This window comes from Bos mutus, chromosome 18 (genome assembly GCF_027580195.1).
Source record: "Bos mutus isolate GX-2022 chromosome 18, NWIPB_WYAK_1.1, whole genome shotgun sequence".
In the NCBI taxonomy this organism is placed as follows: domain Eukaryota; kingdom Metazoa; phylum Chordata; class Mammalia; order Artiodactyla; family Bovidae; genus Bos; species Bos mutus.
Genome location: NC_091634.1, coordinates 5,717,862 through 5,734,895, shown reverse-complemented (window position 1 = coordinate 5,734,895; position 17,034 = coordinate 5,717,862). Strand labels below are relative to the sequence as shown.

Below are 17,034 nucleotides of genomic sequence, written 5' to 3'. Positions count from 1 at the left end.
GGTCGGATCGCAAAGAGTCAGACATGACTTAGCGACTGAACAATAACAACTGCTACTTAGGGAGTACTCAAAGGAGATAGAGCTCTTATATCTCATAGGAGATACGGCTAGGTAGCTACATAGCTAGATATCTGCACAGATGCATGGACGGAAGGAAAAAACACATAGAAAGAGAGAAAGACAGCAAGGGTCAGAGAGAATGTGTGTGTGAACGTGTGCTTAGCCATTCAATCCTGCTGGACTCTTTGCAACCCTGTGGACTGTAGCCCAGCAGGCCCCTCTGTCCATGCCAGGCCCCTCTGTCCGTGGCATTTTCCAGGCAAGAATACTGGAGCTGGTTGCCATCCCTTTCTGCAGGGGATCTTCCTGCCTGACCTAGGGATCGAACCTGGGTCTCCTGCATTGCAGGCAGATTCTTTGCCCACTGAGCCACCTGGGAAGACTGTATTTGCTAATAACAGTTAAAGAAGAAGCAAGATTGTTTAACTCTTGCAGGCCTCTTGTGTGCAAATTCTGTTCACTCATTTCTGTTTTTGCTGCAGCTCGTTTCCCCGTTAGTTATTCCCTCCGTATCAGTGGAGGAAGGGAAACAGGCATGGTTCTTGTCTGGCTGAAGACATAAACTTCAGTTTTGCCCCATTTGGCAAATATCAGCTGTCTGGGCCAGGGGCCCTTCTATCCCCTACTTCAACCTCGTTCCCAGATCAGGGATCAATCCTGAGCCCTCTGTGTTGGAAGCTTGAAGTCTTAACCACTGGACCATCAGGGAAGTCTCCGTTCTGAGGTTCTTAGTATATATTTCCAAATTACCTTCAACAATAGGGGACCAGTCTGCCATACCGCCAGCACTATGGGAAGGTCCCCACTCCGCCTGGGAGAGTCACCTATTTTGAGAGAAGTTTAGTGAGAAAGACGTGAGCATTGCCAGTGCCAAAGAAATCGGTGGATTTTTAAAACAAGGATGGGTGGCTGAGGCTGACAATCGTGTTATCAGTAGGGGCAAGATGTCTGAGAGACAGCGGGAGAGCAACCCGTGGTCAGGAAGCGTCATTTCCTAGCTGACCCCCAGAGCACATTTCTGTGAGAAGCTGGTGAGTCAGAATGCGGTGGAGTCCAGGAGGGGTCAGGATGTTGAGGGCAGCCTGTGAAAAGCTTCGCTGGTGTTGATCGTGCCTTCACGCCGGGGCCTCAAGTGGAGTGACGTCAGGCGGGGGGCGGAGGGGGGTCGTGCTGATCCATCCTGGAGCCTGCAAAGGTGGGCGCGTCCCGGGGTCCCGAAGCCGACAGCAGCCAGGACGCAGAGTTCAGGAGACAGCATGGCCTAGCCTTTAACGGGTGAGTGGGCCAGAAGCTGTGGACATTTTTTCCAACCTTTTTTTACTGAACTATAGTTGACTTACAATGCTGTGTTCGTTTAGGCTATACAGCAAAACGACTCAGTTATACCCTACTGCCATCACTGTTGCTGTTCAGTCGCCCAGTCGTGTCCGACTCTTTGCAGCCCCACGAACTGCAGCACGCCAGGCCTCCCTGCCCATCATCAACTCCCGGAACTTGCTCAAACTCATGTCCGTTGAGTTGGTGATGCCATCCAACCATCTCATCCTCTGTCGCCGCCTTCTCCTCCTGCCCTCAGTCTTACCCAGCATCAGGGTCTCTTCCAGTGAGTCAGTTCTTTGTGTGTATATATGCACAATACTCTAAAAGCTCTCGTCCATTATGGTTTATCGTAGGTTTATCATAGTTCCCTGCGCTATACAGTAGGGCCTTGCTGTGTATCCATCCTATATATAAAAGCTTACGTCTGCTAATCCCAACCTCCCACTTTAGCCCTCCCCCAGCCCCCTCTCCCCCGCAACCACCAGTTTGTTCTCTATGTCCATGAGTCTCTTTCTCTTTCAAAGATGGATTCCTTTGTGTCATATTTTAGATTTCACATATAAGTTATTTCATATGGATTTGGTATTTCTCTTCACCTGACTTAATCCACTCATTTCTCTAGTCGTACCCACGTTGCTGCAAATGGCATGATTGCATTCTTTTTTTCATGGCTGAGTAGTATTCCATCGTATATATGGACCACATCTTCTTTACCCACTCCTCTGCTGGTGGACATTTAGGTTGCTTGCGTGTCTTGACTATTGTGAATACTGCTGCTATGAACATAGGGGGCCTGTAACTTTTCAAATTATACTCTTTACGTTTTCCCTCTTTTGAGTTGGGCAGTTTCTAAAATCCCATGTTCGTGTGATGTGTGGTCCAGCTACTTCGCATTCGTCAAAGTCTGCTAAGATTTAAAATTTTAGAGCCATATTTGTCTTTTCAGTCTTATCAGAGAATTCTCTGCACATACACACAATAAAGGGCTTCCCAGGTGGCCCTAGTGGTAAGGAACCCACCTGCTAACGTAGGAGCCGTAGGGATGTGGGTTCGATCCCTGGTTTGATCCCTGGGTCAGGAAGATACCCTGGAGAAGGAAATGGCCACCCACTCCAGTCTTCTTGCTTAGAGAATCCCATGGACAGAGGAGCCTGGTGGGCTACAGTCCTGGAACTGCAAAGAGTCGGACACGACGGAGTGCCTGCACAGCAGCAACACGTACAGTAGAGCAGCGAATAGGAGGTCCTCACGCGCTACACAGTCTCCCTGAAGCTTCCCTTCTCTTTCTGCCTGAGAAGGGAGGCGAGGACAGACTTCTGGGGTGTGCGGCGGCAGGCAGCCTTCTTCCCTGGGGCTCAGCTTCGAGCAAACACCTCTGTCCACTGTGCTGAACGCTCCAGTGTCTCCCTCGATCCCTCCTTCCTCATCCCGGACCAAGATCCAGGGATCACAATAAAGCCTCTAAAGGACACAGGTGTGTGATTGTTGGGGTTGGGGATCTGGGTTGATTAACACGCCCTCTCCCTTTCCTGCCCAGAAATCGCCCAGTGTGGGTCCAACACTCCCCGCTTTCCCCCTCTCGCTTTCACCATCTCACACCGAGAAAAGAGGGGACTTGGGGGTCAGCATTCTGTTGTTGCCCTAACTCAGGGAGAGGCAGTTGGAGACATCCTCGTGTCTCACTGGCCAACTGTGCGATTGTGGGAAATTCTGCAGGTCTGCGGACTTTGTCTCCTCTCTGATGACCTGGTTGTACCTGGGTTTTGTTTGCTTGTTTTAGTTCTTTTATGGACTCTTTCAAAATCTGCTGTGTCATTTTGTGAGTGCAGTGGGGTCATACTATAGATCTGGTTACATTTCTATCTTTCTCCCAGCTGCTGGCTCCCCCCACCCACTCCTCATAGTGTTTTAAAGAAAAAGTGATTCTGTGAGTACCTCTAGTTCATTGCCTCTGGCTTCAGGTAGTATTCAGTATAAAGCTGTAACTATTGATTTTTAAAAACCTCATCCATCTCATATTTAAATGCTTTCTTCTCTGTAATCAGCCTCTATGTGTTTTCATTTCAGTCTTCTAGCTTCACTGAGGCTTTCAATGGCTAAGTCAAAGATCCCTCTTGGTAAATGTTACATTGCACTTGAAAATACATGGGTTATTCTTGAACATCTTTTGATATTGACTTCTAACGTAATTCCACAGTGATGAGAACGGACTCTATGATTTCAATACCTTTAGATCATAAAATTTTTGCAACTTGATTTATATCCCTGGATATGTTCCAGTGTTTCCTAGTTTACACTCTATGGGAATTTGAATAGAATTTGTATCCTACTGTTGTGTGAAAACTATTTAAATCTTGATTATGTTGAATTGGTTCATAGTGCTTTTCAGGTCTACTATATCCTTCTACTTCTTTGTCTATTCATTCCATTAATTTTTGAGAGTTTGATATTGAAGCTCCATATGAAAATATTAATTTACCTAGTTAAAAATAACAGTAATACACAGTGGAATTTTTTATTGAAAAAGACCCTGATGCTGGGAAATATTGAAAGCAAAAGAAGAGGGCAACAGAGGATGAGATAGTTGGACGGCATCGCCATCTCAATGGACATGAATTTGAGCAAACTCTGAGGAGGTGGTGAAGAACAGAGGAACCTGGCGTGCTGCAGTCCATGGGGTCACAGAGTTGGACATGACTGAGTGACTGAACAAGTGGAACTCCAAGTAACCTTGTTCTGTATTTTCCAAGTCTCCTGTAAATGTGTTATCATACTTTCATAACTTAAAAAAATGTAAAAGAACACACACACAAAGCAAACAAAAAATCTCATACCAATAGATCTCAATGCTGGGTTGAGGATTTTCTGGGCTCCTTTACCACAGACCCCCAGGATGCAGAGCTTGTTGTAAGGATTGGAAGGACCAAGGCCATGCGGCTGGCGGAGCAGGGTGCTGAAGAAACGTGGCTGCTCACACCTGGTCCATGCCCTGCCCAGAGGGTGGCCCTCCACACCCGGGTGCCCTCCTCCACCAGACAGAGTAAACGTGGCCCCACACCTAACTAGCTGTGCTCAGGTTAACCTCTGACTTGGCAGGAGTCGTGAACCAACCCCTCTCCGTAACAACTGTTGGCCCGACTCAGTTTCACTTGCAAGGAGTTAGAGGAGCCCGGGGTTGGATGTCTTGTTTTTCAACACTGCGGCATGATGTTATCAGGCTGCCCAGCGGAATCACTTTCCGGGGTTTGGACAACTTTTCCTGGACGGTGTGCAGGCGCCTCCCCCTCCTATCCGAGCCGTCCGTCGTGGACACCGCGCTACACAGGTCCCGCTGCGCGGGGCCGACACCGCAGTCCGCGTGGGTCCCCTAGAGGGCAGGATGCGAGCCCCCGGATGCTGCTGCCACACCGCGAACCTGGGGTCCTCCACCCGCCTGCGCCCCCGGCCACCAGCTTCAGACCCCAACCGCGGCGTGACCACACACCCCTCCGATGCCTCGGTTCCCCCATCTGTGCGGCGGGGTGACCACAGTGCTTGTCTCCTTGGGTTCTGACGATTAAAGCACTTGGTAGCTTTGAGTGCTTGAAAGGGGGCCCTGGGGGCTGGCACTCGGCATGCTATTGGCAGAGCCCCGTCCTCGGACCCCAGCTCCAGGGGAGACACCCCTATCTCCCCTCCTCTGGTCCCCTCGCCGGGTCTGGCTGCAGACATGGCCTCTCCAAGCCAACCTCCTCTGCCAGGCGTGGCCACACGGACCCCGGGCGTGGAAGGAGGCCCTGCCAGAGACCTTCCGCGAGGGTCACTGTTCTGCGGGCCGGAAGGGCAGGCCTCTGCCTTCAATTCCAGGGCCGGCCCCTTCTGGAGCGTTATTAGCCCCGTCCCACAAGGTGGACGCTGAGGCCTGAGCGCTTGCCCGAGGCACCCTGGAGACCACCTGGAGCCCCTGCCTCCACCAGCTGTTAATGGTTTCAGAGGTGGGGCCCGACTCCGGCTGTAAATGCCTGGGGGGTCCAGCTAGTCGCTTTCCCAGACTCCCTCGCAGCCAGATGGCAGGGCCCCGTGGCCTGGGTCTTGCTGGTCCAGGGGCTGGCAGAGCGAAGCGAGGGCCGTGACCGAGGGGGGTTCCGCCAGCAGCAGCCGGGCCAGGCTCCTGCACTCGATGCGCAGGAGCCAGGGCAACTCACTCCGTCACCTCTCAAGGGCTCATCGAGTCTCTAGACTCAAGGGCAAGGAACCGAGCCCTGGTCTGCGCCAACTCCCAGGGCCCTGCCAGCCGGGAAGGTCCCCGGTGGGGCCCACCATGCCCCTCCCCGGACGACAGCTTGGACAGAATGCAGGCGCCGGGGTCTGCACAACTCATCAGCGGCTTTATTAACAACTCTCCAGACGCTAGCCAGCGGGGGTCTCCGGCGCGCGTCCCGGGAGCCGGCGTCTGTCCACCTCGGGCCTGCCTGACAGGCCGCTCGCAGCGCGAGGACCCCAGAGCTCGATACCCCTGCCGGAACCCGGGCCGTCCTGTCGGAGCTGTGCCGCGATCCACCCGTCCTGGGAGGGGCAAGGGGCGGTCTCCCCGGGCAGGACAAGACCCAGTCCCCTCCCTGCAGGCTCCTCCGGCCCAGGGCCCTGCCCCTGTCCAGGTCTTCGTCTAGGCTCCGGGCCCGGGAGGGTCGGGGTGGGGAGGACCGCAAAGGCACCCTCGCACCGCAGAAGCTGCGAGGACGAGGGCGGGGCGGGGGCTGACCCACAGAGTGAGGTTCAGGGCATCACGCGACAGGGCTCGGGCACTGGGGTGCGGAACCGGGGCAGAGGCGCCAGGCGCGCGGCCGGAGCTACCCCAGGGGCCAGGGCGGGAAGGGCGCGGCGCCCTCGGGGCCCGGGGCCGCCCCGCCCGCGCGCCCGTGGGTGCGCTGGTGGCGGAGCACGTGCTCGCGGCGCCCGAAGCCCTTGCCGCACTGCCAGCACGCGAAGGGCCGGGCGCCCGAGTGCGTCTTGCGGTGGCGCACCAAGTGCTCGCGCCAGTAGAAGGTCTTGCCGCACTCACAGCAGGCGTGCGGCTTCTCGCGCGCGGGCAGCGGGCGCAGGGCCGGGCCCGGGCCGCCAGGGTGCGTGCCGCGGTGGCGTCGCAGGTGCTCCTTGCGCCGGAAGGCCTTGCCGCACTCGGGGCAGGCGTGCGGCTTCTCGCCCGAGTGGCTCTGCCGGTGGCGCAGCAGGTGCGCAGGCTTCAGCGAGGCCTTGCCGCAGTCGGGGCAGGACGCGGTGGCCGGGGCCGCCAGGAAGGCGGGCAGGCCGGGCGCCGGCGGCTCTGGCGGCGCCGGCAGGGGGCTGCCCGGCTCCTGCTTGTAGGGGCGCGTGGCCTGGGCGTCCGCCGTCGCCGGTTCCTCAGGTCTGGGGGCCACATCTCCTGCAGGCAAAGGCACAGAATCAGAACGGCCATGGACTGGCTCATGGATGCCGGCGACAGGGTGGTTCATGGATGGGGGGGTGAACAGGTGCAGGGACTGGGGGCAGGGTGGTTCATGGGCACAGCCAGGATGGATGGGCGGGGGGATGAGTGGGCACTGGGGGTGCATAAGCTGGGTGGGTGGACGGACTGGTTGATGGAGGGTGACCAGCTGGCTCAGGGATGGGGGGGTGGACAGACTGGTTCACGGATGGGGAGGTGGAAAGACTGGTTCATGGGTGGATGGGGGGTGGGTGGACGGACTGGTTGATGGATGGGGAGTGGGCTGGGGGAAGGATGGGGGTGGGCTGGTTGATGGATGGGGCGGGCTGGGGGAAGGATGGATGGGCCGGCAGGTGGGGAAAGACAAGCTGTGGGGGGTGGACAGAGGCTGCCAAGGAGGCGCCTGGTGAGAACCAGGGTGCAGAGCTGGGGTCAGGCTGCCGGGACGCAACCCTGGTTCAGCAGGCGCCCATCCCGAGTGGGTTAGCCTCTTCTGTGCCGGGGCTCTTGCTGCAGGGAAAGGCTGGAGACGCCGGGCTCTCGAGGCAGCCACGGGATGTCCGCACTGCGGGCGCTCCCGTCCTGTCTGACCCCCACCCCCGTGTGCCGGGCCCTGCGGAGTGGGGTCCGGCGTGTGGGGGTCTGTCCACTGAACGCATGAGTGATGGACAAGCGGGGAGTGTGGTGCGGAAGGAGGGGCTGCTCACCTGAGGGCGTCGCCCCACCGGCTTCCTCTTCCACGCCGACCCCAGAGCCTCCGGTCGCATCCTGAGGCGCCCTCGTCGCTGGTCCCTGGAACCAGAAACCCCACGTGGCCAGCTGAGAAGCCGGAGCCCCACCGCTCACTCTCCGGGTCCTGCTGCGGGTTTTTGAGGGCAGCGGCCGCCAGGCTAGGGTCCTCCGTGGACAGGCCCATGGAGAGACCCACATGGCGAGGCCCGAGACCTCCCTCTGAGCACCTCGGCAGCGGGTCCTCCAGCCCCCCGCAGCCTCCTGAGGGGCCCGGGCGGGCGCCCCTCACTCCCGACTCATGGGGCCGGCGGAGACCATCACCGTTTACTGCTCTGAGCCACTGCGCTTCAGGCGGTTTTGTTACCCGACAGACAGACCACTGATGGAGCCGCTTTAACCCTGCTTTTAGCCTCGATGCCCTGTGCCAACTCCAAGACAAAACGCAGAAGGAAAACACAGATGCTACTTTCAACTCAGGACCAAATTAAGGAGCTTTTCCCAGCTGTCCCGTGGACGGCTCTGAGCAGCGTTGCCCGGCCAGAAGTCCATGTCCAGAGAGACTTCAGACCCACAACTTCTGGCTCCTTTACGCTCTTGTCGCGGCTCCTCGAGGAGTCTGTGTGGAGACATTTCTCCTGGAAAGGCCTCATGGACCTCCTGGTGGAGTCACTGGACTGCCTTTACCAGGTGGCTCAGTGGTCAAGAATCTGCCCATCAATGCAGGATACGTGGGTTCGATCACTGGGTCTGGAAGATCCTCGAGAGTAGGAAATGGCAACCCACTGCAGTATTTTTGCCTGGAGAATCCCACGGACAGCTCTGCCGCAGGGAGAAACTGGCCCCAGGCCAACTCTAAAGTGCTCGGGAGGCCAGTCACACTACAGCCCGGAGGCCCCGGGGCTGACCCTCCGGGCGCAGCAGGACCTGGGCTGCCCCAGAGAGGCCTGCCCTCTGCCCCTGCCTCCTGGGCGGGGAAGCCTGGGCCGGCTGGTCCCGCCAGACTGGGTCCTGGGGCCATGCTGGGCGATATCAGGACCTAACTCACGGCAGCGGAGGCTCCGGGCCATGCGGGCATGCAGCTGAAGCCCCGCCGCACCTCCAGGCGGGAAGCTCAGGAGCACTCCGGCTGGGGCTCCTCCGTGTGCCCTGCCACATGCTGTCGCCCGGGGCTGGCGCTGCCCCCTGGGTCCCAGGAGGACTCTCCTGGCCTCTCCCCGCCGTCTTTCCTCAGCAGTTAACCAGTGTCCTTCGGCCGGGACCAACCACAGCTGTGGGCAGGGCAGGGTCAGCCCTCAGGGTGGTCCACGGACCCTGAACTTGCATCAGTCGTCAGAAGGGTGGGTCTGGGGCGGTGTTAGTCGTGTCTGGCTCTCTTCGACCCCTTGGCCTGCAGCCTGGTAGGCTCCTCTGTCCTTGCCTGTCTCCCGAAGTTTGCTCAAGATCGCCTGTGCACCCACCGTCCCTTACCGCCAAGGCAGGCCTCACCCTTTCCCCCGCCGCCGCCACACCACGGACCTCAGGGTGGTGTTGGGGGTGTCTCCATGGGGAGCTGGGGGGGCTGGGGTGGGGGGCGAGCATAGGGGAGGAGGGGGACCCAGGGCAGGGGTGAGCATGGGGGAGGGGGAAGACGGAGGGCGGAGGGATGGGGTAGGAGGGAAGGGACAGGGGTGGCGTGGGGAGGGGTGAGCATGGGGTAGGGGGAGGACGGAGGGCGGAGAGATGGGAGTAAGGAGGGAAGGGACAAGGGGGTGAGCATGGGGGGAGGGGAAGGAGGAGCGGGGGAGGAGGGACCCAGGGCGGAGGGGGGGGGGCAGGGGGTGGGCGAGGAGGAAGGAGAGAAGGGACGGGGGCCGAGAGGAGGGACCCAGGGCGGAGGAATGGGAGTAAGGAGGGAAGGGACAGGGGAGGGGACAGGGGTGAGCGTGGGGGAGAAGGGGGACCAGGGGACCCGTGGGCAGGCGGAGGGCAGACCCCGGGCTCACCCACAGCTCCTCCAGCAGCGCCACGGCCTCCTCGCCGCTCTGTGGCCGGCGGCTGCACACCCAGGCCTGCACCTCGGTGGGCAGCGCGCTCAGAAACTGCTCGAGCACCAGCAGCTCCAGCATCTGCTCCTTGGTGCGCACCTCGGGCCGCAGCCAGGCCCGGCAGAGCGCACGCAGCAGCCCCAGCGCCTCGCGGGGCCCCGGGGCGTCGCCCAGGTGGAAGTGGCGGAAGCGGTGCCACGGCGAGTCGGCGGTCAGGCCCTCGGCGGCGCCTCGCTCCTGCTTCACGGGGCCCAGGCCCAGCGCCTCCATGGGGCCGGCGGCGGGGTCACGGAGCCTGCAGGGAGCAGCCGCAGTCAGGGTGCGCTCCGGCAGGGCCCCCACGTGGGAGGGCTGGCCGCCCCATCCCGTGCCTCAGTTTCCCCCCCTCCCCGAGAAGAAGGGCTCACCCGCTGCGTGTGGGCCCCTGTCCCTACTCTCCCCCACTCCTGCGTCCTCCCCGCGAGGACCCAGCGAGGCCGCGCGCACAGAGGCCGCCGGTGCCGGGTACCCGGGCCTTGTCATCAGCACCTCCGATGCGGGTGGTTGCACCCCGATGCCGCCGCACCCCGGAGACAGAGGCTGCTGGCTCCCAAGTGCTCCCCGCCCTGCCTCTCCCTCACTAACCAGGGTGGACACAAGCGTGTCCCCCTCCACCCCTGGGGCTCATGTGGACTCTCTGGCCCCAACGTGACTGTACGCGGGGCCGGGGCTTTGAGGAGGACGTGGAGGTGCAGTGAGGTCGTCGCAGTGGGGCCCAGGGTGTGGCTGTCTTCATAGGACAGGGCAGGTCTGGCCCCGACCTGGGGGGACACAGCAGGAAGGGAAGGCAGGGTTCGCAGGCGGGGGAGAGGCCCCCGCCAAACCCCCATCCACCTGCACTGATCCCGGCCGGATCCCCGCCTCCCCAGCCACAAGGAGCAAGTGTCTGTGGTTGAAGCCACCTGTTCTGCGGCGGTCAGGCCTCGACACTCACAGGGCTCCCCAGTCACAGTCTGGGAGATGCTGGGGACTGACTGTAAGACCCTCCACCCTCTCAGTGGAGTCACTGGACTGTCTTCCCAGGCAGCTCAGTGGTCAAGAATCTGTGAGCCAATGCAGGAGACACAGGAGACCCGGGTACGATCCCTGGGTCGGGAAGAGCCCGTGGAGTAGGAAATGGCAACCCACTCCAGTGTTCCCATCCAGGGAGCCCTCTGCCCCCCACTTCCTTGTCCCCTTCCCAAAGCGGGGGACACAGACGGGCAGTGGCCTCAGTCCTGAGGACTGAAGACACGGAGCAGGGCTCCAGGGCGGGGTGATCTGGAATGGTCTGGGGACATTTCTGACATGGCACAGCTGGCATCTACCCAGCGGAGGCGGGGACGCTGCTGGGGACCCTGCAGGGCCCAGAACGGCCCCACCCCGACAGAGAAGGACGCAGCCCCCAAATAAACCCCGCCTGGAACCCCGGTCCTCAAACGGCCCAGGGACCCTGGCGTTCCTCTGGGGCTACCTTGAGGTGAGAACACACTTCCTGACCCAGAGAAGTTACCAGCCCCTTTCCCTGCCTTCTCTCCCGAGCATGCGGTAGGCCTTCCAGGGGCCTCGCCGGGAGCAGTGGCGGCCGTGGAAACCCAGCTGTTCAGGTCACACTGAGATGTGCAAAGACAAGTGATACCATGCTTCCAACTTTTCGTTTGGAAAACACGGTTATTATTCATTTAAATACCGTTATGGGGCGTGGGAAAAACTGGGAGATTGGGATTAACACATACACACTACCACATACAAAACAGAGAACTGATACGAAGCTAGTAAATAGCACGGGGAACCCTACTGGATACTCTGGAAGGACCTATATACGACTAGAATCTATAAGAGTGGATATGTGCATGTGTAACTAATTCACTTTGCTCTACAGCAGAAACACACTATTGTAAATCAACTATCCGTGGGTGCATGTTAAGTTGCTTCAGTCGTGTCTGAGTCTTCGGGACCCCATGGACTGTAGCCCACCAGGCTCCTCTGTCCGTGAATTTTCCAGCAAGAAGACTGGAGTGGGTTGCTAGTTCCTCCTCTTGGGGATCACCCCCAACCCAGGGACTGAAGCCGCATCTCTTAGATCTCCTGTGTTGGCAGAGGGGCTCTTTACCACTAGTGCCACCTGGAAAGCTCCTTAAATCAACTACGAAAGTGAGTCATTCAGTCGTGTCCGACTCTTTGCCACCACATGGCCTATACAGTCCATGGAATTCTCCAGGCCAAATACTGGAGTGGGCAGCTGTTCCCTTCTCCAGGGGATATTCCCAACCCAGGGATTGAACCCAGGTCTCCCTTATTGCAGGCAGATTCTTTACCAGCTGGGCCACCAGGGAAGCCCTAAATCAACTGCACTCCAATAAAAAAAGAAAAAAAAAAATTAAGAGAAAAAAGTGCTATTTATGTTAACGTGGAAAAGTCAACTACTGCTATTTCTAAATGCATTAATTACTATTATGAGATTTTCTCAGCTTTACTTTCTGAGATGACTCAGAGATGTAAACAAAAGTGCTTTGGGGAGCATCTTCAAAAGTTGTTTAAGATATAAAGGGGTCCTGAACTTAAAACCTTTGAGACCACTGGCCCACAGCCTGTTTTTAAACAAAAGTTTTACTGGTGCACAGCTGTGCACATCTGCTGTGTAGGGAGGATCATCTCAGACTTAAGCTGGTTTGATCAGCCAGCTAATAAGTGGCAGGGACTGAACTCACACTGGCCTTAAAGCGTGGCCGCAAGGGGAGGAGCAGAGGGACAGAGTGGGAGATTGGGATTAGCAGACACAAACTGTTATACACAGGCCAGATAAACAAGGTTCTACTGCACAGCTCGGGATCCCAGTCCATCATGATATGGTTCATGATCAATCCTGCGATGAACCATCATGGAAAAGAGTAAGAAACAAGACCGCAGCAGTGTATAACTGAATCACTTTGCTGGACAGCAAAAATGTGAATCAACTAAACTTCCATAAATTAAGTTAAAAAAAAAAAAATGCAAAAAAGGGGGAGGGAGGTTCCAGAGGCAGGGGACAAATACATACCTACGGCTGATGCACGGTGATGAATGGCAGAAACCAACACAATATTATAAAGCAATTATGCTTCAATTTTAAAAAATTATAAAAAAATAAAGACAGTAACATAAATGTTAAAAAAAAAAAAAGACGGAAAAAATAAATGAGAAGGCTCTGGGTGGAGCGTGCCTGCCTGGCTACCACTTTTAACCTGGCCAATGTTTTGCAGCCTCTTTCACCCAGATGCCAGCAGTGTCTCCCCAATTGTGACAACCAAAAATGTGTCCCGGAAACTTCCACGAGTCCCCGGCGGCGGGGGCAAGGGCACAGTGGGCCCTGCTGGGGAGCCACCGGCCCACTGGACTAATATTTACTCAGACCAAAGGGCCACCTTCCCAGCGAGTCGACCTAGGACAAGGCACACCACCTTTTACGCTCTGAATCTTCCGTCCCCGGGACTGCAAAACGGGGAAAGTCGGACCAACCTAGACGTCTCAGGAAGTCAAGACGTACGGAAAACAAAGATGCTGCGGGGCGCGCGCGGAGGCGCCAAGCCAGCCTTCCACCAGCGTCCGCCCTGCCCACTCCCGTCTCTGTGCGGTGCCGGGGACACCGCTTCCAACAAAAGCGCCGGCGCTGCACCCAAGCACCCGCGGGAGCAGGGGCTGAACCCGCGGGAGCAGGGGCTGAACGGGGAAATAGAAGGCGGGCGGCAGAGCCGCCGCGGACGGCCAGGAGAGCAAACACAGCCCTGCAGCGCGGCGCGCCCACCAGTCAGGCTGTCGGGGGGAGGGTGGGGGGCACGCGTCCCCAAGCAGGAGAGAAAGGAGGAGAGCAGCTGACCCCGGCCGGGGAAGGCGCAGCTCGGCCGAAGTGCCGCCGAGCTTGCAGAGGCCCGCGCGCCGGAGGGCCGCCCGCACCCCGCCCACCCCCTCCCCGGAGCCCCTTTTCGCAAACCTCTCCGACCCGGTCAGTCCCCGCCGGCGCCCCCAGACTCCCAGGCAGGGCCCAGCCCTCGCCCCAGCCAGTCCCCCCCCCTCCCCCTCCAACCCTCCCCCACCCAGCCCCTCTCCGTCTCCAACTCTCCCTACCGCCCCCGGCGTTCTCCGACCCCGGGACCGCAACCCCCTCCCCTTTCCGACCCACCCCACCCCTCCCCCCTTCCGACCCTCCCCCTCCCCGCCGCGCCCCCTCGGTCTTCAACTCTCCCCGCCCCCCGCCGGCGTTCTCCGCCCCCCTCCCCCACCCCTCCCCCTCGCCGCCCCCCTCCGTCTCCAACTCTCCTCACCCCCGGGACCTGCACCCCCGCCCCCTTCCCTCCCCTCCCCCTCTCCCTCCCCCTCCGTCTCCAACTCTCCCCGCCCCGCCGTTCTCCGCCCCCCTCCCTCTTACTTCCCCTCCCCCGCCCCGCACCCCCGCCGTTCTCTGCCCCCGGGACCCACACCCCTCCTCCTTCCCGACGCCCCCACCCCCGTTCGCGCTCCCAGCCCCCGGCTCCCTTTTCATCCTCTCCTCCACCTCCGCCATTCCTCCCTCCCCGGGCCCCCGCCGGCCCCCTCCCCGAAGCTCATCCCGCCGGGTCCCTCCGACGCCTCCCTCCTTGCCCCCCTTGCTCACCTCACTCTCCCAGGCGAGGCCCCCCAAGCCCCCTCGGCACCTCGCGCATGCGCACAGCGCTCACCAGGACTCCATGCCCCGGCAGGCTTTGCGCCAAACGCACCTATTCCCCCTCCCCCCAACCCTCCCAGACGCCCCGCGGCCGCTTCCCCCCTGCAACTACCCCGCAGCCCTCACCTAGAACAACATCTCCCAGGGAGCACCGCGGCAAAGGCGGCCTCTCATTGGCCCTCGCCTAGGCGACCCCCCCCCCCCCGCCTCACGCCCGTCCCCGGAAGGCGCCGCAGGCGCCAGAACTACATTTCCCAAGATGCATCAAGGCGCCGCCAGGTTTTGGACTACATTTCCCACAACGCACACATACGGGTCTTCGCCCGGGCCCGCGCGCGGGCACCCCACCACCCGACCCCGGGAAGGCGCAGGCGCGCCGAAGGGGCCGAAGGAGGAGGAGCCAGGGCGGCGTTGCCGTGGAAACCGGAGCGGCCCGTCCGGAAACAAGGTCCCTGCAGCCCAGAAGTCGGTCGGCGGGGAGGAGGGGCCCGAGCGGAGCTCCGCGCCAATCAGAGCTGCGCGCTGCGTCTCCTTGACAACGGGCCGCGCGTCATCCTCCCTCCCCGCCCCATGCGTACGCAGCGGGGTTCGAGTTGGCCACGCGGCCGCGGTGGCGGGCCTCCGGTGGGGGGGCTCCCTCCGGGGGCCGGCCAGGGCGCCGTGCTCTGCCGTGTGAGCCTGGTGCGCGGGTCCTAGACTCCGTTTGCCTCCCCGCCTTTGAATCGGGGAGGGGGCTGTCTGCAAGGTCTCGACTGGCCTCCGGGGACCGGGCCGCAGCCTCCCTATCTCAGACCCGGGAAAGAGATGCACAGACGGGAACAAGACCGAGGCCGGCCCGGGAGCCGCACGGACCCCGGGCTCAGTCATCGCCCGGGGCCACACCTCGTGTCCTTGGGAAGGGTGAGGCAGATACGCCCCTCGCCCCCACCTCCGCCTCCGGGGCTGGTGCGCAGACGGGGTGAGACAGTGACTGGCGCGGAACCAGCGTTGACCAGACGGACACTTTCCCCCTGGTTTCACAAGTGGTCTGTGGCTGAGTCAGAACCTCCTGTCCGAGAGCGGGTGAAAACCATCCTCCTCACTGTGGCCTCACGGACCTTGGCCCACGCTCCCCTCCTGCCCATTGGTTTCCAGCCACATCGGAGTCTTTCCTGCTGACCTTTGTTCCCACTCACTTCCGATTGCCCACTCGACGTCTCCACTTGGATTTTTTTAAGAGGTATTTCAGACCTTGAGGTGGACAGAGGAGAATGTTTTGCCCCTCCCCCCAGCAAAGAAACTTGCTTTCGTCCCAGTTTTCTACGGTCTTAGGAAATGAGTCTAAAGGACTTCCCTTAGTGGTCCAGTGGTTAAGACTCCAGGCTTCCACTTCAGGGGCCTGGTTTCGATCCCCGATGGGGGAACTAAGATCCCACAAGCCACGCGGTACAGCAAAAAAAAAAAAAACAGTTGGGTGGCGTTTAGGACATTCACATTGTGCAAACCATCACCACCGTCCATCTCTAAAACACTCCTTATCTTGCCAAACTGAGACCGCCACACTCGACTCCCTCGTTCCCATGCCCCAGCCCCTGGCAGCCCCCATTCTACTTTCTGCCTATGAATGTGAATATTCTAGGCACTTCACGTAAATGAACTCATACAGTACTTGTCTCTTGTGACTGGTATATTTCACTTAGCATAATGTTTACCCCTGTTGTGGCAGGTGTCACATTTTCCTTCCTTTTTTCTTTTAAGGCTGAGTAATATTCCATGGTATGAATAGACCACATTTTGTGTATCCATTCCTCAGAAGGCTCTTCCTAAAACTTAAACTTTTGGACTTCCTTGGTAGTCCTGTGGTTAAGACTCTGAGGTTCCACTGTAGGGGGCGTGAGTCCAACCCCTGCCTGGGGAACTAAGATCCTGCATGCTGCATGGCAAGGCAAACAACAACAATAGCTTAAACCCTTGACTTTGGCCTGCAAGTTCCCACAAAATAGGACCCCTTCATAGACCCAGGATTCCTCCAGCTTTGGGGCAAACCAGGAGTGTCAGGGCTTGCCTAGCAGAGTAGGGAGTCAGTAGATAAACATTCATTCCCTAGTGGGCTTCCCTGGTGGCTCAGACGGTAAAGAATCTACCCACGATGTGGGAGACCTGGGTTCGATCTCTGGGTTGGGAAGATCCCCTGGAGAAGGACATGGCAACCCGCTCCAGTATTCTTGCCTGGAGACTCCCCAAGGACAGAGGAGCCTTGCTGGCTACAGTCCATGGGGTTGCAAAGAGTCTGACACAACCAAGCGACTAAGCACAGCACAAATAAACATTAGCTAATTTTTCACTTTACCTATGGTTGAGTCAGTAATGAAAGCATGCCCAACCCAGACGCAAAGTTCACCCCACCCCACCCCCAGCCTGCTGCCATGTAATGAAATACCCTGTTTCACCACAGAATCTCCTCTGCTTATCCCTTGTCTGATTCCTGCTGGGCACTTGTATATTGTTATTAATATAAAGACAGAAGCTCAGCAGGCTCAGGACACGGGCAGGGTTGAGGAGGAAGGACAAGGCAAACAGATTCCAGGTCCATCTGGAGCTTCAGCGTTGCACAATGGGTGTGTCAAGGTTCAGAATCCCCTCCAGCACCGTCTCACACACACACACACACACACACACCCCGTGCCATCCTCCCTAGCTACAACACGTCAGCGTTTTCATCTGAATTGTAGGTGACCTAGCACGCAGATATATTCCCAGGTGTTACTAGTGGTAAA

The 17,034-nt window shown here is 58.9% G+C and overlaps 1 protein-coding gene across 2 annotated transcripts; it reads right to left on the bottom strand.

Annotated features, from left to right (window-relative positions):
• Nucleotides 1–5,725: 5,725 nt before the first annotated feature.
• ZNF444 (zinc finger protein 444) lies at nt 5,726–14,377 on the bottom strand. Of its 2 annotated transcripts, none has more exons than XM_070387270.1 (4): nt 14,228–14,377; nt 9,538–9,874; nt 7,531–7,615; nt 5,726–6,781 (listed from the first exon to the last, which is right to left on the bottom strand). In XM_070387270.1, the coding sequence occupies exons 2-4, from the start codon at nt 9,847–9,849 to the stop codon at nt 6,210–6,212; spliced, it is 969 nt and encodes a 322-aa protein (XP_070243371.1). In that variant the 5' UTR covers nt 9,850–9,874; nt 14,228–14,377; the 3' UTR covers nt 5,726–6,209. The 2 variants fall into 2 exon arrangements, with proteins under 2 accessions (XP_070243371.1, XP_070243372.1); XM_070387271.1 differs by lacking the exon at nt 14,228–14,377 and adding an exon at nt 12,638–13,511.
• Nucleotides 14,378–17,034: the final 2,657 nt, after the last annotated feature.

What these genes read in the sequence shown, in the direction of transcription:
- ZNF444 (XM_070387270.1), bottom strand. Translation starts at nt 9,849, where the DNA reads ATGGAGGCGCTGGGCCTGGGCCCCGTGAAGCAGGAGCGAGGCGCCGCC. An exon ending in CGCTGCTGGAGGAGCTGTGG is followed by an intron (nt 7,616 to 9,537) that starts GTGAGCCCGGGG and finishes TTCTGGTTCCAG; the next exon opens with GGACCAGCGACGAGGGCGCC. An exon ending in CGGTGGGGCGACGCCCTCAG is followed by an intron (nt 6,782 to 7,530) that starts GTGAGCAGCCCC and finishes CTTTGCCTGCAG; the next exon opens with GAGATGTGGCCCCCAGACCT.